Source organism: Gossypium raimondii, chromosome 10 (assembly GCF_025698545.1).
Source record: "Gossypium raimondii isolate GPD5lz chromosome 10, ASM2569854v1, whole genome shotgun sequence".
In the NCBI taxonomy this organism is placed as follows: Eukaryota; Viridiplantae; Streptophyta; class Magnoliopsida; order Malvales; family Malvaceae; genus Gossypium; species Gossypium raimondii.
The window spans coordinates 24,282,636-24,308,166 of NC_068574.1; the positions used below are offsets into that span (position 1 = coordinate 24,282,636).

General features: G+C 32.9%; 3 protein-coding genes and 1 long non-coding RNA gene across 4 annotated transcripts; all 4 read left to right on the forward strand.

Annotated features, from left to right (window-relative positions):
* Positions 1-20,072: 20,072 nt before the first annotated feature.
* On the forward strand, positions 20,073-20,595 carry LOC105775364 (uncharacterized). The gene is made up of 2 exons (XM_012597887.2): positions 20,073-20,280; positions 20,390-20,595. The coding sequence occupies exons 1-2, from the start codon at positions 20,073-20,075 to the stop codon at positions 20,593-20,595; spliced, it is 414 nt and encodes a 137-aa protein (XP_012453341.2).
* Positions 20,596-20,965: 370 nt separating this feature from the next.
* On the forward strand, positions 20,966-22,507 carry LOC105778614 (uncharacterized). Its single transcript, XR_008189743.1, has 4 exons — positions 20,966-21,542; positions 21,659-22,192; positions 22,284-22,359; positions 22,435-22,507. It is a non-coding gene; the product is annotated as an uncharacterized LOC105778614 (long non-coding RNA).
* Positions 22,508-22,624: 117 nt separating this feature from the next.
* LOC128033912 (uncharacterized) lies at positions 22,625-23,503 on the forward strand. The gene has a single exon (XM_052622412.1). It carries the CDS (start codon positions 22,625-22,627, stop codon positions 23,501-23,503), a length of 879 nt encoding a protein of 292 aa, XP_052478372.1.
* A 1,083-nt stretch (positions 23,504-24,586) lies between these two features.
* LOC105785123 (uncharacterized) lies at positions 24,587-25,515 on the forward strand. Its single transcript, XM_052622413.1, has 2 exons — positions 24,587-25,235; positions 25,322-25,515. The coding sequence occupies exons 1-2, from the start codon at positions 24,587-24,589 to the stop codon at positions 25,513-25,515; spliced, it is 843 nt and encodes a 280-aa protein (XP_052478373.1).
* The last annotated feature ends 16 nt before the right edge of the window (positions 25,516-25,531 follow it).

Below are 25,531 nucleotides of genomic sequence, written 5' to 3' on the forward strand. Positions count from 1 at the left end.
TTGAATCTACACTTGCTACTGCAGTTTTCTGGTGGTTGCTGATCTTATGATTGGTGTTTACTTTGGGGCCTTATCCAATTAGATTTTATTTGGTTTGGAAAAACTTTAATATCTTATGCTTGTATTTGTTATTTTGGATATCCAATTTTACTCCTGCTTATCTATTGCATTAAGAAGACATTGTTTAGGGTTTATTTTCGCTATCATTCACTTTACTCTTTCTCAAATTTTTGCTTCTAGGTGAGACACCGTTTAAGGAAAGATCATGGGATTGAGGGTGGAATTCTGTTGTTTTCTCTTTAGAGAAACCTAAAGCTCACCGCTTCCTTTTAGAGGACCAAGTGGTGAGGAAGACAACCCTTTAGATTATCAAGTGAGGATGCTTGCTTCTTACTTTTGCGCTTTAAAGTACTGCTTAATCACCAAACATCATGCGTTGGGGAAATTCATCCAATATATTGAAGCGAATTTGAAATGAGAATTGAAAGTACATTTGGATGGAGCTAAAGTCGTGTTTCTTTTAGCGATATATTTGAACTTCTGGTGTTAGGTCCCCGGTTTTTGCTATCTCTAGATTTAAGGGTAGAAGGAAAGGAAAATATTTAGGTCTACATTAGTATGTAATCTACATGTTTAATCCAACAATTTAATGTGTTATTCTCATTGCCGATAGTACCAAGGTGTTCAACAATTTAATGCATTACATTTTTATTACCTTGCAATGTGTATAGTCATAGGAGGTTCAACTAATCAATTTGTTTTTCATATGTATTATTTATTTTAGTTTTGATTCTAAATTTTATTTTTACTTTAATATTTACGACAACTTGAGTTCTAACTTATGGATTTTAATTGTGTTATTAATTTATTATTTTAAATTTTAAAACTAAATTCATTCATTTAAAGTTAAAATTTTCATCGAAATTTAATTTAAATAATATTTTTTTATTTATCCTTAAAAAGTATATTTAAAGTTCAAATTTAAAAAATAAAACATAATATAATATTTGATTAAAATAATTTTTTTAAAGGTTATGTTTTTAGTGGCGTTTTTGCGAGAAGCGCCGCTAAAGGTTTGTTCTTTAGCGGCGTTTGTATGAAAAGCGCCGCTAAAGATATTATTTGATTAAAATAATTTTTTTAAAGGTTATATTTTTAGCGGCGTTTTTTGCGACAAGCGCCGCTAAAGGTTTGTTCTTTAGCAGCGTTTGTGATAAAAGCGCCGCTAAAGGTCATAATCATTAGCGGTGTTTGTGCCAAAAGCGCCGCTAAATGTCATGATCTTTAGCGGTGTTTGTGGTAAAAGCGTCGCTAAAGGTCGTGGTCCATAGCGGCGTTTGTCGGAAAAGCGCCTCTAAAGGTCGTGGTCTTTAGCGGCGTTTTTTTCTAAAAACGCCACTAAAGTTAGCAACGCAGTCTTTAGCGGCGTTTTTCCCGGCGCTTACTTTTAGCGGCGCTTTTAAAGGCCTAAAAAAGTGCTGCTAAAAGCCTGTTTTTGGTGTAGTGAGTGTCACATCCTCAAATTTTAAATACATACAAGAGTTATTATACAATTATGTATATCTAATAACTTTTTTAACTTAATTTAATTTTAATTAAATTACTTATATAATTAATTGTTTTGAGAGAAAAAAATAAACAAAGTTGAAACGAAAACAAAAATCACAAGCGTAATAATCTAAGACTCTCAAATCAATAGTTAAAAATTGAAATTTTGATAAAAATACATAAGAAAAAATTGAAAATAAAAATAAAAACCCGAAACTAATAAATGAAAATTAAGCAAATTTGAAATAAAAAGACTAAGCAAAAAAAAAAACTAAAATGGAAACCATAACATTGATTGCCTTCGCATTATCAAACTTTAGTATTACATAAAGAAAACATTTAAAACCTTTAAAAAATAAATAAAAGACCATTAGAATTTAAAGAGAATAGCTAAAATGATTTAAAATATAACGGAAAGAAAACATTTAAATTATCTAACTTAACAACTTATTATTTTTTTTAAAATTTATATTCCGATTCTACAATTGTTGTTAACTTTATTTTCAGTTCGGCACCCCAAATATAATCTCTCACTTCACCCTTGAGTATTACAGCCACATACTAATAAAGATATCATTGTTATTGACACTACAGCAGAACAGGTTTTTAGCGGCGTTTTTTTAGGTCTTTAGCGGCGCTTTTTAACGCCACTAACTCCATTTCCGGTGCTTCTACAAGCGCCACAAAAAATGGCACTAACGACAACGTCGCTAACTATTGCGGCGCTTACATAAAGAAACGCCGCTAAAGATCATGTTCTTTAGCGGCGCTTAGAAAAAAACGCCGCTGAATATCATGTTCTTTAGCGGCGCTTAAAAAAAATGCCGCTAAAGATAATGTTCTTTAGCGGAGCTTAGAAAAAAAATGCCCCTAAAGATCATGTTCTTTAGCGGCGCTTAAAAAAACGCCCCTAAATATCATGTTCTTTAGCGGCGCTTAGAAAAAAAACGCCGCTAAAGATCATGTTCTTTAGCGGCGCTTAGGAAAAAACTCCGCTAAAGATCATGTTCTTTAGCGGCGCTTAGAACAAAACACCGCTAAAGCTCATGTTATTTAGCGGCGCTTTGGAAGAAAACGCCTCTAAAAGTAATGTTCTATAGCGCTTCTTCAAAAACGCCGCTAAAAGTAGTGTTCTTTAGCGGCGCTTATTTCACAAACGCCACTGTTTTGATATGACTTTTAGCGGCGCTTTTTTAAAAAACGCCACTAATTTTGGGATTTTTTTAAAATTAAATTTTTTATTTTTTTCAGCCCTCCTGCAACAGCAAATCAAAAGCAACCAAATCTAAACTAACCAAAAACAATAAATTTATATAATATTTCAAATTAAATGACTAAAATAATATTAATTGATAAATAAAAGTGAATTCATACTTTTCTTTACAAAAGCGTTAAAAGTATTTATGCAACATACACTATGACGGGAAGTTATGATCACTGAAACATCTTCATCATAATCAAGTCATTGTTGAAGTTCGTCGTACTTTTTGCTCGCTCCGCTTCTCTCGATGCCGCATCTTTTGAAGTCGAATGTAGTTCTTCATATTTCTTTTGAACCTCGCTTCTATTGTCGCTTCTCTCGCCGCTTCTCTTGCTTTACCGCTTCTCTCGCAGTAGCCTCTCGCTTCCCTCGTTGCCGCCTCGCTTTAAGTTGTCTTTGAAGTTCTTCATATTTCCTTTGAACCTCAAATGTGGTCGCTTGCATCCGAGCCATCCGGTCTTTTAACCTCGAACTTCACTTGAGATTAACTCCCAAGCCATGTATTGGTGCGACTGGATCCAAAATATTGGGTTAATGATAAAAGATCCTTGAAATCGAACCCGACCATACTTTTCAGACCCAAAACTTCAAGAATAATCCGGTTATCAATGTCTTCAAGATGAACAGAACTATCACTAGAAGCAATCGCTTCAGACTCAAATTTTTCTCCTTTAGTTTTTCCTAATAAATAAATCACATAGTTAGGAACGCAATATATAGTAAAAAAAACAAATGTAATATAACAATAGTCGCATTACATGCAATGAATTAAACCATTACATAAAAACACTATAAATAACTAAAACAAGTGAAATCGTATTAAGTAAACGTACCATAATTTCACCACTTGTGAGTCATAGCAGATCCATCTTTCTTCTTATGTGTAATTTCAAAAGTTGTAGGCGTCCAACTTTTTGACCGGACGACTGCTCCTATAATATAGTAGTAAAAATATTATTTAATAGAAAGTTATACATATTTGAGAATATTAAAAAATTAAAAATACCTCCGCCTCAGCTACACATGCAAAACTTCTAACCTTACTGTGTGAGTGAATTTTGTTGTCGCCAATGCTTTTTCCAACTCGTTCACGATCCTACGTTATAATTTTTAGTACGTAAATAGTAAATACTATAAACCAAAATAATTACAATAGTTTGAAGTACGTCAGACTCGCCTTTCTGAGAATGCCAAAATCTAACCGCATCTTCCCATTGGTACCTCAACATACCCGACGGGACATTTTGCAATTTCTCATCGAGGGTGGTTTTTGTCTTATAATAATTTTTCTTCAAAGTACTTTTATTGTCTCTCCATCTTTTTCCCAATGCCTTCTTTACATAAGCATTGGAGACCTCTAAAGCAAACCTCGCCTACAAAAAACACAAGTTAATAAAGTAAATATAAATGAAACTATTTCCCATAATTGTTTATGACATTAACATTTTGTTACCTTAATATTATCGAGGGCTTGGTTTTTGTTGCTATCGGGCATTTGACGCCATGACTCGTAGTTGATAGGTAATATATTCGGATTTCGTGCTAAAATGCCCATGTATCCTGCTAAAAGTCGAGCTTCGATCCAACAGTGACCAAAAGCTGTTTTCAGATACTTTGACACGCTCATTGGATCTAACTCAGATAACTCTCTAAGTATCGACGTCCTCGACCTCTCACGCTGCCACCATTTTCAGCTACAAATGGTATATTATAATATAAGAATTTGAAAATAAATCAATTATAAGTCAACACGCATGGAATTAATGTAAGTTACTTTGAACTTCCGTAGGATCCTCGTGTAATCGGAACATTCAAGATCCAATTGTTGTCGTTGTTCAAGACTTTTTGTTTCATCGATTTTGGATCATTTTGAACAATGCTTTCCTTATAATTTTTCTTCTAGGCATTTTATCGCAATACACATAAAATGTAATTAAACTTAATAACTAATTACAACAATAACAAGACATATAAAATAGTTGAGTTATATAATAACACCAAGATTTAATACTAATGTAAGTTACATATAATTAAACAATCGTAAAATCTTACTACATCATTATTCGTAAATATCTTCATCCGTATCCTGACGAACCCATTGAAATTGTGCACTAGTACTAGGGATATTATCGTTTAAGTTTTGCTCTGGAAATGGCAAAGTTTCTGATCTGTCGTCGATGTTATCTCTACTTCCACTGCCCATGTCAAACAAGTCTCTAGGGATGTTATGGAGTACAACGTACCAACCCTCATCAGTTGGATCTTTTGAGTAAAAAACTTGTTTGACTTGACTTGAGAATACATACGGCTCATCTATCAGTTGTTGTCCTGTGTAAATCAATCGGTCAAAGTTCACCATTGTAAAACCAAATTGATCTTGCTTGATTCCACGAGCTATATTAACATCGGCCCAATCAGCTCGAAATAAGACAACTTTCCATTTGCCATAGTAATCCAACTCAATTATGTCAGTAATCCTCCATCGTTGAAGAGGAAGTACTTCTAGGGCATTCTCCATGAAAAAGCCATTGCTTATAACCCTTAACAAACCCATCAACAATTAGATGCTCGTATACAACCTCACGATAATGCCAGTTTATGTTGACACACTTCTTACATGGGCAAAGAATCATGTTCTCTTGGCTTGCATATTGAAATGAAAAATTTAGAAAACTCTGTACCCCATTTCGATAACCGTTGCTAACCCTTGACAAATTCATCCAAGACCGGTCCATTTCTTAATTCTTGAAGTCTGACGTTGACGTAAATTTGCACGGGTTAGTCAAAACGCCAGTTATAACTATAAATGAGTTATGTAAGTTATGTACTAAGTTATGTATTAAACAATAATGTAAGTTAGGAAGGTTATGTATTATGTAAGTTATGTAAGTTATGTAAGTTATGTAAGTTATTTAATTTATGTAAGTTATGTAAGATATGTAAGATATGTAAGTTATTTAATTTATGTAAGTTTGTGTTATGTAAGTTATGTAAGTTTATATAAAAAAATTATAAGTTATGTATTATGTAAGTTTATATTAAAAATTTTATAAGTTATGTATTATGTAAGTTAAAAGTAATGTATTATGTAAGTTTACATATATGTAAACTTGCTTAAATTTTAGTAAGTAATAATTTTAAGTAACATACTTAAATTTTACATATAAGTAAACTTACTTAAATTTTACATATAAGTAAACTTACTTAAATTTTAGTAAGTAATGTATTTAAGTAACATACTTAAATTTTACATATAAGTAAACTTACTTATGTAAGTTATGTAAGTAATGTATTTAAGTAACATATTTGAGTAATAAATTTAATGTATATATTAGTAATAAGTTAAATGAAATTGTAAAATATATTAAAATATAATAAATTTGAATTTTAACTTTAATTTATGTATGTTATGTGAATTTTAACTTCAAAACAAATAAAAATAACTTTGAATTAACTTATATATGTTATGTTAGTTTTAACTAAATTTTTGTAAGTTATCTAAAATTAAACTTAAAAAAAAATTGAAAGTTTGAAATTTTTTCCATGATTCAAATTAAATAAAAGAAAACAAAACAAAGTAAATTTCCGTGATTAAAATAGCAACTAAAGGAAAAACCAAAATTTTGGAGGAAAACATATAAATATTTGCAAACTATATACAAGCTTTTAACCAAATGTTTATATTATTTAGACATAAATAACCTTCATTTTCAAATAATTTAGTTGCGATATGGAATAATATGTATACAACAAATAAGCATATTTGATATCAATGAAACTTAAATGTGAAAAGAAAGTGGATTAATTTGTTTTTAATGTAACGTATAGTTAAGAAATTTCAATAATTTTAAAATAAACAAACTTAATCCAATTCCCAAGACAATTTATTAAATTGCTTCTATTTTGCTCAACATATATAGCATTCGTTGATGGATGATAACAGAAAACATAAGTCGAAAAGTACATGGCAAAAGTAAAATAAGTAAAATGAAACATAAGCTAAAGGAAAACATCCAAAACGAATTACATATATACAAAACAAGAGCCCCAAAAGAAACATTTTTCCCTAAAAATCATGATAAAACTATTACTGATTTAAGTTATGAACTAAAACATACCTTAATATTTCACTCAACTTTGTCTACTTCACTCTCACCAAAGAAATAGAGACTGCAGTGAGAATTATTTATTTTGTTAACGATTTGGGAGAATGCATATAAATAAGGGAAAAACTGTCAAATTTTAACATGTACCTGCCCAAACAATAGTTTAGCCAAAACACAGGCAGCAAACCAGATGTCAATGGTTAGATATGTATTAAGTTGCACCAAATATTAATTCTGCCTACAATAGATGAACCATGATCAGTTAGCAGCAAATATTTTTTCATTTTAGCTATCAAATATGTAAAAGTTTATCGATATCACAACCAAATATTACTTGGAAACATTAAATGGCAGCTTAAAACTTTACCAATTTTAAAAAAAATTCAAATACTTAGAAAATATTGGGTTCCATCCACTGCAGTATTTCACGTTTGCAAATTAAACAATCATATTATATACACTACATGATGAATTGCTACTTTAACAAAGATCCTCCTGTATGTATCATATAATCTACAAAGATTCTTACATTTTCATATTTTACCATTCCTATTGGTAGAGATATTGCTTTATAACTAAAATTTATTATTGCAAACATTCTTACATTTTCATATTTTACCATCTACAAATTTAAAAAATTATTACGTAAACATATCTAAATTTTTATTATAATATTTAGGTAGATGATAAATTGAAATTGAGCGTAATGGTTATTGGATTAGATATTGATATTTATTAATAAAATTTAATATTTAAATAAACTTGTTATTATTGTTATTACTTGAAATACATTATATAGTACTATAAAAGAATGTTTAAAACTATTTACTCAACGTTAAATTAAAAATATTAAAAGATATTAAAATTTATTTTGCAATTTAACATGCAAGACGAGAATCGAACCAAAAATGGATTGGTAATCACCATTTTCATGTTCATGATAAACAATGGATTGGCTTCAACTCAACCAAACAAGTATTAAATCACTGACAGTCACCGGACCAAATAAGTGGATTCAAAACAGTAGCTTTATACCTTGGAAAGTGTATCGGCCAAAACTGAAGATGGAGTCCAAAAAGCTTCTGGGAAAGTTGAAGCTTCAAATCGTCGGTAGCTGAAAGAAAGGAGCCGCTTTAGCCTTCACTAGAAGCCGGATGAGAGGAAAGGGAAAAATAAAAATAAAAACAGTTAGTTGCTTAAAAGGACGAACTTACCGATGGTTGCGGCACCGGAGACGGACGGAGAATGTGATGCAGCACAGGAGACGGCAGAGTACTAGGTGGTCGGGTTTGGGGAGCTGTTAGAGATTAGGGGAGATTTTAGGGATTTGGGGGGAGAAAGAATTTTGGGGGAAATCTAGGGGAGAAAGAATTTTGGGATAACAGATGAAAAAAAACGATCGGGTTCCAATTTTGGTCAGAATGATGGAAAAAAACGACGCCGTTTTCATCTAAAAAATTAACCATTTGCGGCGTTTATATTAAGCGCCACTAACTATAAGTCGAAACGCAGTCGTTTTATCAACAAATAGCGCACACCTGTGGCGTTTTTGAATAAACGCCACTAATAATACAACGAAACGGCCTCGTATCGATAAATGTTAAAACATTTTTGCGGCGTTTTAATTAAAGCGCCACTAACTATAAATCAAAACGCAGTCGCTTCATCAATACTTACCTCAAACTCGTGGCGTTAAAGAAAATCGCCACTAATAACATTTAAAAAACGACAGCGTTTTTATAAATGTTAGAATAATGTTGCGGCATTTTAAGCAAAGCGCCACTAAATATAAGATCAAACGATGTCATTTCCCCAACATTTAACTCAATCTTGTGGCATTTCCAAACAAACGCCACTAATACCATTGACAAAACGACAACATTTCGATAAACATAAATACAATTTTGCGGCGTTTCATGTAAAGCGCCACTAAATATAAGATCAAACAATGTCGTTTCCCCAACATTTAACTCAAGCTTGTGGCGTTTCCAAACAAACGCCACTAATACCATTGACAAAACGACAACATTTCGATAAACATAAATACAATTTTGCGGCGTTTCATGTAAAACGCCACTAAATATAAGATCAAACGATGTCGTTTCCCCAACATTTAACTTAAGCTTGTGGCGTTTCCAAACAAACACCACTAAAATAAAACATATAAAACGTAACGTTTTGCAGTATCAGGCACAAATTTTGCGGCGCGTTTTAGAAAACGCCACGAATTTCTAACCTTTTGCGGCGTGCGGTTCAAAACGCCACTGAGGACACTGATCAAAACGCAACATTTTGCCATTCTGAAACAAAGATGCGGCATTTTTATATAAACGCCACCATGAAAACGGAGTAAAACGGCATCGTTTTTCATACTAATCCATATTTGTGGCATTTTTTACTAAAACGCCACTAATGCATAAACACTAAAATAAATTTAATTTCTATCCTTTTTTATTAACCTTAAACCCTTAAACCATAAAAAGTAAGACATTAACTATAAAAAACTAAACCCTAAACTATAAACCCGAAATCTAAATAATAAACATTAACCACTGACCTAAAACACTAAACCCTAAACTGTAATATACCCTATAACACCCTAAACTTAATTTAAACCATAAATATATATTATAAGTTACAATTAAAAGTAATTAAAAAGAATCAGATATTGCTTGTTTAAACCCTAAAATAACTTTTCTTTATATTTTTATCAAAATCCCTAACCCTACTTAAACCCTAATACCAACCTAACCCTTAAACCATAATTAAACACTAAGACTCTGACTATAAAAACTAAACTCCAAACAATTAACTTTAAAACACTAAATATCCCAAACCCAATATAACATACCGGCCTAAACCTTAACCTACAATATATTAATATAGTACTAAACATTAAACCTTAAACCCTAAACCCCTTAAACTATAGCCCTTAAACCCTCTTAAACCCTAAACCCCAAAAATTTTTAATCAATATTAAGTACTGCTTCCATAATTCTTTATAAACATATATGACCTTTTACATTAATATATATCTATATGTGTATATACATGTACATCAATATCCACATGAAATTTTTAGGGGTTTAGGGTTTTAAAGATTATGTTTTTAGAGTTTAAGGGTTTTGAGAAAGCAATATTAAGCATCGATTTTAATGACTTAATGGTAACTTAAATGAAAACTTCTAATTATAATTAATATAAATAAATCAATTAAATAACAAATAGAAAAATAATTATTTTGCGGCGCTTATCAATAAACGCTGCTAAATCACCCAAATACTAAGTAAAACGACCGCGTTGGGCTTATGTTATTCGCGGCGCTTACCCAAAACGCCGCTAAAACCCCGAATACTCAGAGAACGATGTCGTTCGGCTTATATTTATTTGCAGCGCTTTCGTAGAAACGCCGCTAAAGTACTGAACATTAGCGGCGCTACCTCAAAAATGCCGCTAGGTTACCGAATGCTCAGAAAACGGCGTTGTTGGTCTTAGGTTTGTTTGCGGCGATTTATCAAAAACGCCGGTAAATCCCCGAATGCCCGAAAAATGACGTTGTTGGGCCGAGGTTTTGCGGCGCTTTATAGAAATCGCTGCTAATGCTTTTTCTTCAACGGCGTTTTCCGTTAAGCGCTGCTAATGATTGATCTGGAGCGGCTTCAAACGCCGCTAGAAACGCCGCTAAAATCCTATTTTGGTGTAGTGTGAGATTATCCATATTAAAACTAAGGAATAGTAATGGTCACCTCACATTAATGATAATAAATAATAATTGTTGATATAGTGTAGAAAAAAAAGGAATACTAAAGACAGGAGAGTGGCCATAATTGAGGCCGGTTTATCGAGTTGAGTCAAAGAGTCAAACGTTAAGAAGAGTAGCGGTAAGGGAACGTGAAGGCTGAGAGCTGAAGGTATGTTGAAAGAGTGTAGGCTTAGTCTTTTTTTAAGGTTGATCATCCCTTCATCGTTTTTGGGATATTTATAGGCAGGGGTCCCATGAAATATAGTGTTAACATGTTGAACTTGTCATCTAGTGATCATTACGGAGCGCATGAGAGATATGTCTTCGATGGGACGAGGATGTTTATGACATGACGTATCTTTTCTGACTCTGATTGGATAAAACAATTGAGTCCACATAATGTTCAGTGACCAAACGACTTCATGTTCGCAATGAAGATTAGGGCATCTGTTGTTCGGGTAGTTATTTCGAGAATGTGAGTTCACAAGTGACTTCTCGGCTTGCTAGTGACAAATTTATTGTTTAAATGTCTTCTAAAAACTTAACACATGTCCTAAAACGAATGGAGCGTAACAATAATAGTATATATTATCTAACAACGATGAAACCATAATTTGACAATGAAATGACAAAAATATGTCAACGTAATAATAAAGATCACGCACGATGAAATGATCAAATTTGATAACGTAATAATAAAGACCACACACAAAGACCATAAAACATAGAGTGTGACCACACACAAAAGCCATGGTTACACAAAAACTACAAAACATAGAGTGTGTCCACACAGAAAAACACAAAGTACACGTAAACTTGGAAATCGAAGTCTGAAACGACGACTTTGAACAAGTCTCACGCAACTTATGCTAGTGGCAAGATTGAACAAAAGAAAAATTATGCTACGGGAAATCTCTTTTCTTCTTCGTTTTTATTAATAAATAATAAATAATCGCTATCGTTATTATAAATAATAAAATATAAAATTCATTTCAAAATATAAAATATAATATAATATAATATTCAAACTCAACCCAAGCTTGACCTAAATAAATTTTAGTTACAACAATTGGAGTTCACAATAATAGGATTAAAATGTAATTTTCAACGGTTTTATAGTAATTTCAACTTTATTATTTCAACCAAGATTTGATTGATAACTTTGAGTTAGTTAATTATAGATAATATAAAATTATTTGATGTGCCTTTTATTTCATGTTCAAGTATGTAAATCTTGTAATTTAGTTGACATCTTTATTGTTATATCGCTTTTGAAATTGTGGGTTTAAGTCATGTAACAATGCATTCGATCTTATTAGATATTCAAGGGTTATTTATATCTACACTATTATTTAAGTGTATGATTGAATTGGTGCCACGGATCAACTCGACACTAACTCAATCAATGAAATTATTAAAATAACCTTATAGATTTTACATAAGTTATAATATTACGTTGATACTTTTGTCTTTTTCTTATTTAAAAAACCAATAAAATTGCAAATGTTAAAAATTGAACCTGTGCTATTAACATCTATTAAGTTTTTTACCACTTAAACTAAAGCTTTTAAAAGTATCTTTATACATTTCAATGTCATTATACTAGTTGTTTCACCCATATTGCTTGTATATATTAATAATGTCGTTGATTGAGTTGATGTCATAAGTCAACTCGATATCAACCCCAAAAATAAAAATAACAAGATAAACAAATTGAGTGCATTTAATATTCTTAATACAATTACTTATTTAAATTTCCTTCTACTCACAATTTAAGTTATTTTTATTATTTTAATTTGAACATATTACATGTTGTTACCAAATCTTTATTTAAATAAAATCGTGATAAAATAAAATAAAAGTAAAATCCCTATAGAATTATACTTCTTTTATTTTATTTTAGAATAAGGTTTTTTAAACCTTATTAAACTCCATCTATTTGATATTATTTGAATAAGGAGTTTCACTGCTATTAGAATAAGGTTTACAAGCCTATAAATAGGCATAGTCTACTCCTCTTGTAATTTAATTCGAATTTGACATAGTGAATTTTCTTCTCCTCTGCCCATGGTTTTTTCCCGAAAGGGTTTTTACTTAAAATCTATGTGTTCTTTATTTTTTCTATTTCTATTTTTCTTTGTGATATATTATCATTACCGACATTATATTTTTCAGAAATTGGTATCAAAGCTTCCGGGTTGTTCATCTCAATCACGGTAATGACGTCTTTGAAGTACGAAATTTCGCTATTGGATCGCAACACCAGATTTGCATTGTGGAAGATAAAGATGCAAGCAGTTCTTGCACAGATGAACTTAGAGGAAGCCCTACTAGGGGTAGATAAGATGCCTTCAACATTAACGAAAGAAGAGAAGAAGCGCAAGGATCAAAAGGCGTTAACACAGTTACATCTGCATTTGTCTAACGAAATTTTGCAGGATATGATGAAGGAAAATACTGTCGCTGGATTATAGAAGAGGTTGAAACAGACATGTATGTCGAAAACTCTAACTAGCAAGTTACATATGAAGCAGCTTCTTTATGCTCATCGTTTGGAGGAAGGTGCATCTGTGCACGAACACTTAACAGTGTTAAAAGAAATTCTCTCAAACTTGCAGGCCATGGAGGTTTATGATTCTTTAACCTCGTATGATAAGATGAAGCATCTTGTGGTTAAAACTGACTCTCAGGGAGAGGGTCTTATTGTTCATGGGAGACAAGACCGGAATACTAATGATGATCGTGGAAGGATACAGGAACAGAATCCTCGCAGTAAATCTAAAGGTAGATCAAAGTCTTCAAACAGAGGTAAAACTTGTAACTTTTACAAGAAGAAATGGCACATTAAATCTGAGTGTTATAAGCTACAGAACAAGATCAAATGGGAGGCTGCGAATCAAAATGGAAAACAACTAGAAAATTATGGTAAAGCTGATGTTGTAGAAGATTACAGTGATGGTGAACTTCTAGTCGCTTCTGTCAATAATTCCAAAGCAAGCGAGGAGTGGATCTTTGATTCGGGTTGCACCTTTCACATGAGTCCCAATTGGGATTGGTTTACAACTTACGAAATAGTGTCTGAAGGTATTATGTTGATGGGAAATAATGCTTCATTCAGAATTGCAGGTGTTGGAACAATTAGAGTTAAGATGTTTGATGAACACTCAATGACGTACGACATGTTCCAAAATTAAAGGGAAATTTAATTTCATTGAGTACTCTTGATTCAAAAGGGTACAAATACACAGCTGAAAGTGGGGTTTTGAAGATTTCCAAAGGTTCCTTCATTGTGATGAAAGGGTAGAGAAAGACTGCCAAGTTATATGTTTTTGTGGTTCTCTTATTCTTGGTGATGTAGCTGTGTCATCCTCTTCCTTGTCAGATGATGATATTACTAAAATTTGGCATATGCGCCTAGGGCATGTGAGTGAGAATGACATGACAGAATTGAGCAAAAGAGGACTTCTTGATGGGCAAGGAATTTGCAAACTGAAGTTCTGTGAACACTGCATTTTTGGAAAGCAAAAGAGAGTTTGATTCACCAGAGGAATTCATAACATGAAGGGAATATTAGAGTATATTCATTCTGATCTATAGGGGCCATCTAGAGTGCCTTCGAGAGGTGGAGCTAATTATATGCTAACTTTTCTTGATTATTTTTCCAGAAAAGTGTAGGCGTTCTTCCTGAAGCAGAAAAGCGATGTGTTTTTTGTATTTAAGTCTTGGAAAACCATGATTGAAAAACAGACGAGAAAGCAAATAAAATACCTCCACACATGCAATGGCTTAGAGTTCTGTTCTGATGAATTTAATAAATTGTGCAAGTCAGAAGGGATCGTAAGACACTTGACAGTTTGTCATACTCCACAGCAAAACGGCATTACAGAACGAATGAACAGAACGATCATGGAGAAGGTTCGATGCATGTTGTAAAATGCCAACTTATCAAAGTCATTTTGGGCAGAAGCAGCCTCTACTGCATGTTTTTTGATCAATCGATCTCCATCCATTGCTATTGAGAAAAAGACTCCACAAGAGGTATGGTCTGGTAATCCTGCTGACTATTCTGATTTAAAGATCTTTGGTTGTCCTGCGTATGCTCATGTTGATAATGGAAAATTGGAACTAAGATATATTAAATGTGTTTTTCTTGGTTATAAAGCTGGTGTAAAAGGGTATAAGTTATGGTGTCCTGAAAATTGAAATGTTGTGATTAGCAGAGATGTTGTTTTTGATGAAACTGCTATGCTACCTAACTTATCTCTTAAAGACTCTTCCAATAAAGAAAATCAAAAGCAGGTGGAGCATCAGATTAATCTAGAATCTACAAAAGAGTCGACTACTAAAGCCAGTACAAAAATTCAAAATAGAGTTGCTTCTTCACCACAATACTCTATCGCCAAAAACAGAACTAGAAGAAAAATTAAACCTCCAAAGAAGTATGTCGAGGCTGACCTAGTTGCTTATGCTTTAAATGTGGCTGAAGATATAGATGCAAACCAAGAGCCATCTAATTATTCTGAGGCGGTTAGTTGTGAATACTCAGAAAAGTGGATGTTTGCTATGCAAGAGGAGATGGAATCACTACACAAAAATCAAACATGGGATCTTGTGAAACTTTCTAAAGGTAAAAAGGTTGTTCGTTGTAAATGGGTGTTTAAAAAGAAAGAGGGGACTCTAAGAGTTGAAGAACCCAGATATAAATCAAGGCTTGTTGTAAAGGGTTACAGTCATTCTAGGAGTGGACTTCACAGATGTGTTCTCTCCAGTTGTGAAGTATAGTTCGATTCGAGCTTTGCTTGGTATTTTGGCCATACATGATTTGGAGCTTGAGCAGTTAGATGTAAAAACTGCATTTTTGCATGGAGAACTTGAGGAGGATATTTACATGTAAGAACCAGAGGGTTTTACAGTATCAGAAAAAGAGGACTATGTTTGCTTGCTAAAAAAATCCCTTTACGGTTTGAAACAGTTTCCAAGACAGTGGTATAAGAGGTTTGATTCCTTTATGACTTCTCATGATTTTAAAAGAAGTAGCTTTGACAGTTGTGTTTACTTGAAGAAAAATAGTGATGGTTCTTTTTTGTATCTACTCCTTTATGTTGATGACATGTTGATAGCAGCGAAAGATAAAGGAGAGATAAGAAAGGTCAAAGCCCAACTAAGTGAAGAATTTGAGATGAAGGACTTGGGACCAGCAAAGAAGATACTTGGTATGGAAATTCTCAGGGATAGAAAAGCAAGTAAATTGTACTTAAGTCATAAAGGGTACATTGAGAATGTTCTTTCCAGATTCAATATGCAGAATGTTAAGCCGGTTAGTACTCCTTTAGCAGCCCATTTTAGACTTTCATCGGCTTTGTCTCCACAATCAGAAGATGAGATTGAGTACATGTCACATGTTCCATACTCTAGTGCAGTGAGATCTCTCATGTATGCCATGGTTTGTTCACGTCTAGATTTATCATATGCAGTCAGTGCAGTTAGCAGATACATGGCGAATCCAGTAAAGAACATTGGAAAGTAGTTCAGTGGGTTTTAAGATACTTACGAGGTACTACCAATGTTTGCTTACAGTTTGGAAGAACTAGAGATGGAGTCATTGGGTATGTTGATGCTAACTTTGCTGGAGACCTCGATAGAAGAAGATCTCTCACCGGTTATGTCTTTACAATCGGAGGTTGTGCAATCAGTTGGAAAGTCACTTTGCAAACTACAATCACTTTGTCTACCACTGAAGCTGAGTACATGGCGATTACTGAGGCTTGTAAAGAAGCTATTTGGTTGAAGGGACTCTTTAGTGAACTCAATGAAGACCTTCAAATCAATACAAGATTTTGTGACGATGAGTGCCATCTTCCTTACAAAAGATCAAATGTTTCATGAGAGAACAAAACACATTGATGTTCGGTATCATTTTGTTCGTGATATTATTGCTCGTGGTGATACTGTTGTGAGCAAAATTAGTACTCATGAAAATCCTGCAAATATGATGACTAAGTCACTTTCTATAACCAAGTTTGAGCATTGCTTAGACTTGGTTGGTGTTCATTGTTGAAGATAAACCCTTAAGGGGTTTTATGGAAGAGGTGGAGAAACTTGTTCGTTGAGAGTTCGAGATGAAGAACTTGTTCATTAAGAATTCGTGTCAATGTGGAGATTGTTAGAATTAAGTGACCCAAATCCTTATTTAAATAAAATACTGTGATAAAATAAAATAAAAGTAAAATCCCTATAGAATTATACTTCTTTTATTAAAATCCCTATAGAATTATACTTCTGTTATTTTATTTTAGAATAAGGTTTTTTAAACCTTATTAAACTCCATCTATTTGATATTATTCGAATAAGGAGTTTCACTCCTATTAGAATAAAGTTTACAAGCCTATAAATAGGCATAGTCTACTCCTCTTGTAATTTAATTCGAATTCGACATAGTGAATTTTCTTCTCCTCTACCCGTGGGTTTTTCCCGAAAGGGTTTCCACGTAAATTCTGTGTGTTCTTTATTTTTTCTATTTCTATTTTTCTTTGCGATATATTATCACTACCGACATTATATTTTTCACACATACGTTATTATTAATTTTAAACTCTGTGTTTCATTATTTAATGCATACTATTTTTAAACGAATATATGCATTTTAAATAAATGGTTTCACACCCATAAATCTTGTCTCTGTTTCTATTTTGCTAAATTTCTTTCAGATCCCATTTTCTTTGAGTCTCATTGGCTCCCTCTTTATGTGTACATACTACTTTAATTTCTATATTACGTGATGAATGGAAGCAAAGAGCCTACAAATTTCTTTCCAACTTTAACCTATTACTTAGTCATTAATGACTTAAATGTTCAAGTTTGGTGGGCTGAATGTTTTATGACGAGCATGCTATTAATTTATATATATGTATTTCATCTTCCAAATTGAAAAGCATTGATGCCTAGTGACATTTTCACATCATTCTCTAATATCTATACTCACATATACCTATAGAAGCTATTAACGGCTTCTTATTAACCCAGTCTTCATCTTCATTTCCATCAAAGAAATTAACAATCCAAATGGGTTTCCAGTTATGGTTTTACTTCATACTCCTCATATTCCTCTTCTGCCCCACATTACAGGCAGCAGAATCTCAACAAGTTATTTGCGGAGATGAAGTATGCGGAAATCTTACAATTCCATCATCATTTGGAATCCATAGCAGCTGCTATACTCATCCTTTTTTTAGAGTGACTTGCAAACAGATCCACAATCAGAAAAAGCCTTTCATAAGAATAAATAGGTTCGATCTGGAGGTACTCGGTTTCTTATTTGAAGACACCATTCTGATAAAAAATCCAGTAACTTACGTTAACTGTGATCATAAAAACGAGGTTACTAGTGCCAGAGTCAATCTAACTGGCACTCCATTCTTCTTCTCAAGCGACTACAACAATTTCGTGACTGTAGGTTGCGGAAATTTGGTCACAATTCTCCGTAATGAAGCTGATGCCTTCGGCGGCTGCATTCAACCAATATGTGCCGACGGGCTTGAATCTGTCGCTCTAATACAATTTCGAAATTTCACTTCAACTATCGTAACCATGACAGCGATGTATCCTATTGGTAAGGATGACGGAAAGAGATGCTCATCTGCTTTCATCTTTAGCAGGCTTTGTTTCCGTGAAGCTTACCCTTTACCAGGGATTCAAATAATGTAACGCCAAGATACCAAGCCGTTATATAGCGGTAGCGCCACGATTGAAACCGCTATTGCTGAAAATAACGGGAAGCGGATTCACACCGATAACGGTGGATAGCGGCTGCAATTTAACGGATAACGGACAATTGCGGCAATAACGGCCGCTATTCCGTTATTTTCCGTTTCGTTAATTAAAACAAAAATCAAGTCTTTGTAGATGGAGGTGAATAGTGAAAAGTGAGAAAAAAATACTGAATCAATGTATGTACTTTATAATAAAACAAAAGGCAAGGGAATATATTCCCTCCCAACCTGCAAAATCGGTCAAGTTTCAAACTTTCAATCAAAACAAAGTAAAATAAAGTAAAGTAAAAAAGACTGAAAGTCAGATTAAAAACTCACTCACAAGTCACAACACAAGCAAATGAAAAGGCAAAATATATTTCTTCATTCTCCATAATTCGGCAAGTGAAAAAACACAACCACAAGGCACGGACAGCAAGCAAAGCAATAGATCAAGATCAAGTAAGTAGAAAACTAACCTGCATGTCTTGAATTTGCAACATAGAGTGATTTTTTGAGATTTTTATCCCTAGATCTATATTCTACACAAAAAAGGGGGTTTAAAATGTTTTCGGTGATTTTTGACCACCGTGCACGGCGGCGCCGTCACCGGTGACCGGCGGCTGCCACGGTGGTCGATGGCCGGATTCTAGGTAACGGCAGAGAAAAAAGATAATTGAGAGAAAAAGGAAAAAAAAATTATTTGAAGAATGGCTGAAATGAAGATTCTGAAAAAAAATTTATTTAAATAGGCCTTCAAAATGACGTCGTTTTGGGCAGGCCACTATGGCACCAAAACGACGCCGTTTCGGCCTAACCCGTGCACTTACCCGACCCGTTTCCTAGGATCCGCGTGTTTTTAATGGAAGGGTTAATTTTGCTTTTAGCCCTTCCTATTTTTTATTATTTACAATCAAGCTTATTTCTTTTTTAATTTTGTCCTATAATTTATTTCGTATTTCAATTTGGTCTACCTTGAAGCTGTGCGTTTTGAAGGATGGGGATTATCTCCCATTTGATCCATTTTTTTATTTGTGCATTCAAATTGGTCCTTTTTCGTTTTATTTATTTCGGATTTGCCGCAAATTTATGTTTTAAGTTCGATTTAGTCCCTTTTTTTTGTTATTTTTGCTATTTTATTATTAAATTAATTAATTTAATATTACTATTACTATTTTTATTTTTCCTTTTTTTATTTTATTATTTATTTACTTGTTATTATTACCATATTATTAAAATTTAATTAGTTTTGCATTATTATTTCAATTATATTTCTTTTCATATTTATTTACCTAAATATTTTAAATACATTTATTTTATTATATCATTTTATTTATCTATATAGTATATCCTTTCATATAATTTTTAATTTTAAGATTTTTATTATTGTTATTATTATTATTAATACCATCATCATCATCATCATCATCATCATCATTATTATTATTATTATTATTATTATTATTATTATCACCATTATTATTATTATTATTATTATTAAATTGTTTTACATAATATTTATTTATTTATTTCTATAATATTAGGTCTTTACTTTAGCTTTAAATTTTGTTTACTTTTTTTGGTATTATATTGTTGATAATATAAATAATGAGTTGCTTATATTTCTAAATATAATTTTATGTTTCTTATATAAATAAAAATAAAACATGCCACCACGTGAAGAGTTCCCGACTAAAGGATTGGAGGGTGCACCAAGTAATGATATAGGTTGGCACTTTGGAACTCCAGTGCCAAATGCGAGAGGAAGTATCGTATGTAAACTTTGTGGTAAAGTTGTGAAAGGAGGAATAACACGATTTAAAGAGCACATTGCTCATAAAACCGGCAATGTTGCACCATGCCCTAATGTTACTGGTATGTGATACTTTATTATTATTATTAAATGTTATTGTAAATTTATCAATAAAGATTATATATAATTGATAATAATATAAAGTGTGAATTATTTTTATTTTATTAACAGGTGTCATTAGAGAAAGTATGATGAATGTACTAAAAGAAAGCAACACAAAGAAAATAGACAAAAAGAGGAGAAAAGATGAATTCTTATCTCAATTAACAGAAGAGGAGGATGAGCATGAGGGATTCATTGATGAGGTTTCTGCTATAAGGCAAGCAACTCGAGAAAGTATCCAATCACAACACGAGTGGCATAGAAGGAAGAATTAGACGAAGCATCGGTGGTTGGGATAACATTTATGAAGAAGGGCGATCTTCTCATGGATCAGCTAGAGAACATAATAGAGAAAGAACAAGTAAATCTATTCCAGGTGAGTCTGAGTTTACCTTAAGGGGAGCTATACCTGAATTGGTTAGAAGCAAAGTTCAAAGCAACCAAAGGTCAATGACTCTTTTTAAAGAGTTTTCAAGGAAGATAGGTGAAGCGGTATCTAAATTTATAATATATGAAAGACTTCCTTTTCAATTAGCAAGCTCTCCATGGTTGTATAACTTAATTCAAGTGGCAATGGTTGGACAAGGTGTAAAGCTCCCAACACCTTATGAGGTTTCGATGTGTATTTGGAGTCGAGTATCAACGAGTTCATGATTGGGTAAATGTACTAAAGACTCATTGGAAAGAATTGGGTGCAACTCTAATGTGTGATGGTTGGACCAACAGTTTGAATCAAATGCACATCATTAATTTCCTTGTTTATTGCAGTAAAGGAACCATTTTTTGGAAATCGGTAGATGTCTCAAGTGTCCGTAGTAGAGATGTTGAATTCTACTACCGTTTGTTAGATTCAGTTGTAGAAGAAATTGGAGAAAATTACATTGTCCAAATAGTGACTGATAATGAGGCAGCAATGAAAGCTGCTGGAAAAAAGTTAATGTTGAAAAGACAACATCTATATTGGACCTCATGTGCAGCTCACTGTTTAGATTTATGCCTTGAAGATATTGGGAAAAAGCCCAGTGTAGCAAAAGTGTTAGGTGAGGCAAAGAAAGTGACTTGCTTTATATACAATCACATTTGGACTGTTGATTTGATGAAGAAGTATACACAAGGGAAACAAATACTTCGACCCGCTCTTACTCGATTTGCAACTCATTTCATTCAACTTGAAGAGATAACAAGACAAAAGCAAGGTTTGAGAGAAATGTTTAATTCAAAGGTCAGTATTTTATAATTAGTTAATATAATTACTTAAATATAGTAACCTTTAGTGATTTTATTAGTTCCAAATAATTTAAATTATATTATTTTAAAATTTTTCTTATGAATATATAGGAATTTAAAGAATCAAAATGGGGAAAGCAAAAGTCAGGGCCTGCTTATGAAGCCAAAAAAATTGTTTTGGGAAAAGATTTTTGGAAAAAAGCCAATGACCTCATAAAAGTTTATGAGCCCTTAGTAAGAGTATTGAGACTTGTGGATAGCGATGAAATACCAACGATGGGCTTTATTTATGAGGCTGTTGATAGGGCTAAACAAGCAATTCAACAAAATTGTCGATATTTCACAGAGTATGAAAAGATTATTGACAATAGATGGAATTTTATGCATTCCGACTTGCATTCAGCTGGTAAGATAAAATATTTCATATAATTAAGAACTATTTTTATATTTTATTATTTTAAGCTTTAGATTATTATTATTTGATGATATTCTTATAAATTATACTTAGGTTATTTTCTCAACCCTCAATTTCAATTTGGGGTGGAGCATTCTGAGAATGTATTAATAGAAACATTAGAAGGTACACGATCAGTAATTGAAAGATTAGAACCTTCTATGGATACTCAAGTCAGAATGGTTAATCAGGTTAGATTCAACTACTATTATTTGTAACTTAGTTAAATAATTTGAAATAGAATTTTTATTTTTATTTTTACTCTATCTTTTATTTATGCAGTTGTTATTATTTAGAGATAAACATGAGACATTCGGTACTCCACAAGCACAAAGAGCTTGGAAGCAAATGAATCCGGGTAAACAGTTAATTAAATTATTTAATTATATTGTACATTTTAAAGTTATTTTGAAATTTAAATAATATTATGCAGCTGAGTGGTGGATGATATATGGCACATGTGTTCCCGAATTACAAAAATTAGCAATTAAAGTGCTTAGTCAAACAACTTCAAAGATCAAATTGCGAATCTAAATTGGAGCACATTTAGTTATATTCACACCAAGGCAAGAAATAGGTTAAAGTATAAAAAACTTGAAAAACTAGTGTTTACCTATTATAATATGAGGCTTAAGATGAGGCATCAACAAAGAATGAGCACTGATGATATAAATGCTAGTTTTAATCCTATCAGCCTTGATTATATCTTTGAAGATGTTGATCCACTATCAGAATGGCTTCATGAGAAAGAGAATCCATTGTTAGATGGTGAAAATGCCGGTGTGTTGCCTGTGGATACCTCTGATGATGAAATGGATGTTGATCAATCGCAACAACAAATTTTGTCTCATTCAAGTTCTAGTTCAACTCCAAGTCAGAGTGGCGATGGACCCGATGGTGGTGGTTTAAGTCCAATTGATGAGGATGACGGATATAGTGGTGATAGAGGTGAAATTAGGTCTTCTAGTCAGTATGGAGGAGAATATGGGGGTGGTACCACTGGTGGACATTTTCGTGACAGATCAGAGTTTGATGGAAATATGTTTCCTGAACCTAGGAGAGATAGAAGTGAACCTAGAGCTCCATCAAAGGGAAAAGGCAAGAAGCATACTTCTATAGGCTCTTCATCTGGTAGTGGTAGGAGATCGAGTTCTAGTAACCTTGGGTATAGTGATTCATCTACTAGCACTCAAGGTTTTTATCCACCAGAACAACCTTCACATGGTTATCCACAACCATATGGTTATTATCCACCATTTCCTAATTATGGTGTGCCATACCAGCCTCAAATGTATCTTCCTCCACCAATGTATCACCCACCTCCACCTTTCATGTATCCTCCTCCTCAAATATATCCTTCATATCAATTGAATGAAAACCAAGGTGAAAATGTTGCTTTTTTTGGATATATTTTTGGACAAAGGCCAAGAGAATCAAGTCAAGAACACTCCCAAAGTGAAGGTGAAGGATTTGATCTTCCTCGTCATTCCACTAATTGGTGAAAACTAAATCGTGCCACTATCATTATTTGTAAGGTATGTTTTTTTTAAAAGAAATCCTTTGTTATTGTTCTTAATTTTGATGATATTAAAACATTTAAAATAATATATATCTTTAGATAAATGAATGAAGTATATTTTATGAAAAGATAATGAAGAATCGAAGCATGTTAAATTATATATGAAAGTAGAATGAGATGAGAATAAGTGGTAGGAAATAGGAATAATTAATGAGAATCTATTCATTAATTTATCTATTCCTTTTTCCTTTGCAAGATATTTATATCTTCACTATCTTCAAAGTTGTCAAGAAATATTGAAGACATCTCTCATGTATGAATTCTCAATTATTTTATTTATAAAAACTTTCAAACTTATTAAATATGATAAATGTTTAATATTTCTTTTTTTTTTTTTACTTTGTTATTCTTAGAAAATTCGTAAATAAATATAAGAATAATTAATGATTATAAAAGTTGTGTTCTCATGTCATATTAATAAAGGTTCATAAGTGTTAGAAAACACTCTAAAAATCATTAAAAGTGACTTTTTATAATTATAATTATAATTACTATGTTTTACAGTAAGTTGTGCGAATTTGAAAAAAATTCACGACCGCGATACCCGCAGTGACCGCAATAGCGTCCGTTATGTCCGCGACCGCGACAAACGCGACGCGACCGAAAACGCGACCGCGACCGCAATTTAAATCCCTGCCCTTTACCCATTGGCATCAATATTGAAACCACTCATGTTCCCACAACGCTCAGCTGGAATTCAAGCTATTGTGGTGATGCAGGTCAGTATCAGTCGCTCGCTGTCGTTTGTTCAGTTAATTATATCGATTTTAATTTCATTCAAAGACTGGATGTACATAACTCAGATTTTAATTGGTGTTAACTTTGTGCAATTTACTCATTTTTCGCTAAGCTCACAGGATGCGAACCAAGACCGGGACCTATCAGCTTAAACGACGAAAAGTCTTGTGGGAATGTTACGTTTCAATACCCATTTGAAATAATCGATCAAGAGTATCCCAATGGCTGGTTTAGAGTAATCTGCAAAAAAACCTCCAATGGGCGGAAAATGCCATTCTTAAACATAAAGGGCATCAATCTAGAAATACTCGACTTCTCATTTTTGTACGGCAACGTTGTGGTGAACCATTCCATAACTTGTTTCAGTTGTCGCAAAAACAGTAACAATGGGATGAGTCTCAACCTAACGGGAACCCCCTTTTACTACTCAGATTTTGACAACGTATTCTGGTCTTCAGGTTGTGGTAATTTGGCCACTATTTTCGACAGGGAAACAAGTAATCTTGTAGGCGGGTGTTTGCAGCCAAGTTGTGCAATTAGTAAAGAGACTTCCTCTGCTACTGGCTGCCCTTTTAATATTCCGCAGGGTCTCACTTTTTTCTCTGCAAACATGAGTGGTCGAGTTGATTCTAGCAATTATAGCCGAAAAAGATCTTGCGGATTTGCTTCCTTGATAAAATCAGACTTGTATTTTGATTTGACCTTGGAATCAAATGATTTTGATGTAAACAATTGGACGTATGTTCCAACATCACTGCAGTGGAGCACACCGATGTCTGGATTGTGCCGTTTGAGACAAGGTATAAACACTTCTTGTAGCTCCGATCGTGAATATTGCTGGCAAAGTTTGAGCTCTACTCATCTATGTGTTTGCAACAAGAAATTTGGCATCGGTGATATTTCAACGTATTGCGAAGGTACAAATTAACACATCTTTTTCAATAATCTATATTACATTTTATTTATATAAATATAACCTTTTCTATTCCTTCGATAAATTCAGAAGAGAATTGTGGGATCTATGTTATGTGTCACATGCTTTGTTTAAATACTCCTGGCAATTATTGTTCATCACAGGACTGCCCTCCTGAATATAAATACAATAGTACGGGACTTAGGTGTGAGCCCGATGAAATTTCAAAAGCCCCGCCAAAAAATATGCAGAGTTTGACCATCATTATTATAGGTACGTGTTGAATTCACATTTTCTTTT

What these genes read in the sequence shown, in the direction of transcription:
- LOC105775364 (XM_012597887.2), top strand. Translation starts at nt 20,073, where the DNA reads ATGCCACCACGTGAAGAGTTCCCGACTAAAGGATTGGAGGGTGCACCA. An exon ending in ACCATGCCCTAATGTTACTG is followed by an intron (nt 20,281 to 20,389) that starts GTATGTGATACT and finishes TTTTATTAACAG; the next exon opens with GTGTCATTAGAGAAAGTATG.
- LOC128033912 (XM_052622412.1), top strand. Translation starts at nt 22,625, where the DNA reads ATGAGGCTTAAGATGAGGCATCAACAAAGAATGAGCACTGATGATATA.
- LOC105785123 (XM_052622413.1), top strand. Translation starts at nt 24,587, where the DNA reads ATGCCATTCTTAAACATAAAGGGCATCAATCTAGAAATACTCGACTTC. An exon ending in TATTTCAACGTATTGCGAAG is followed by an intron (nt 25,236 to 25,321) that starts GTACAAATTAAC and finishes CGATAAATTCAG; the next exon opens with AAGAGAATTGTGGGATCTAT.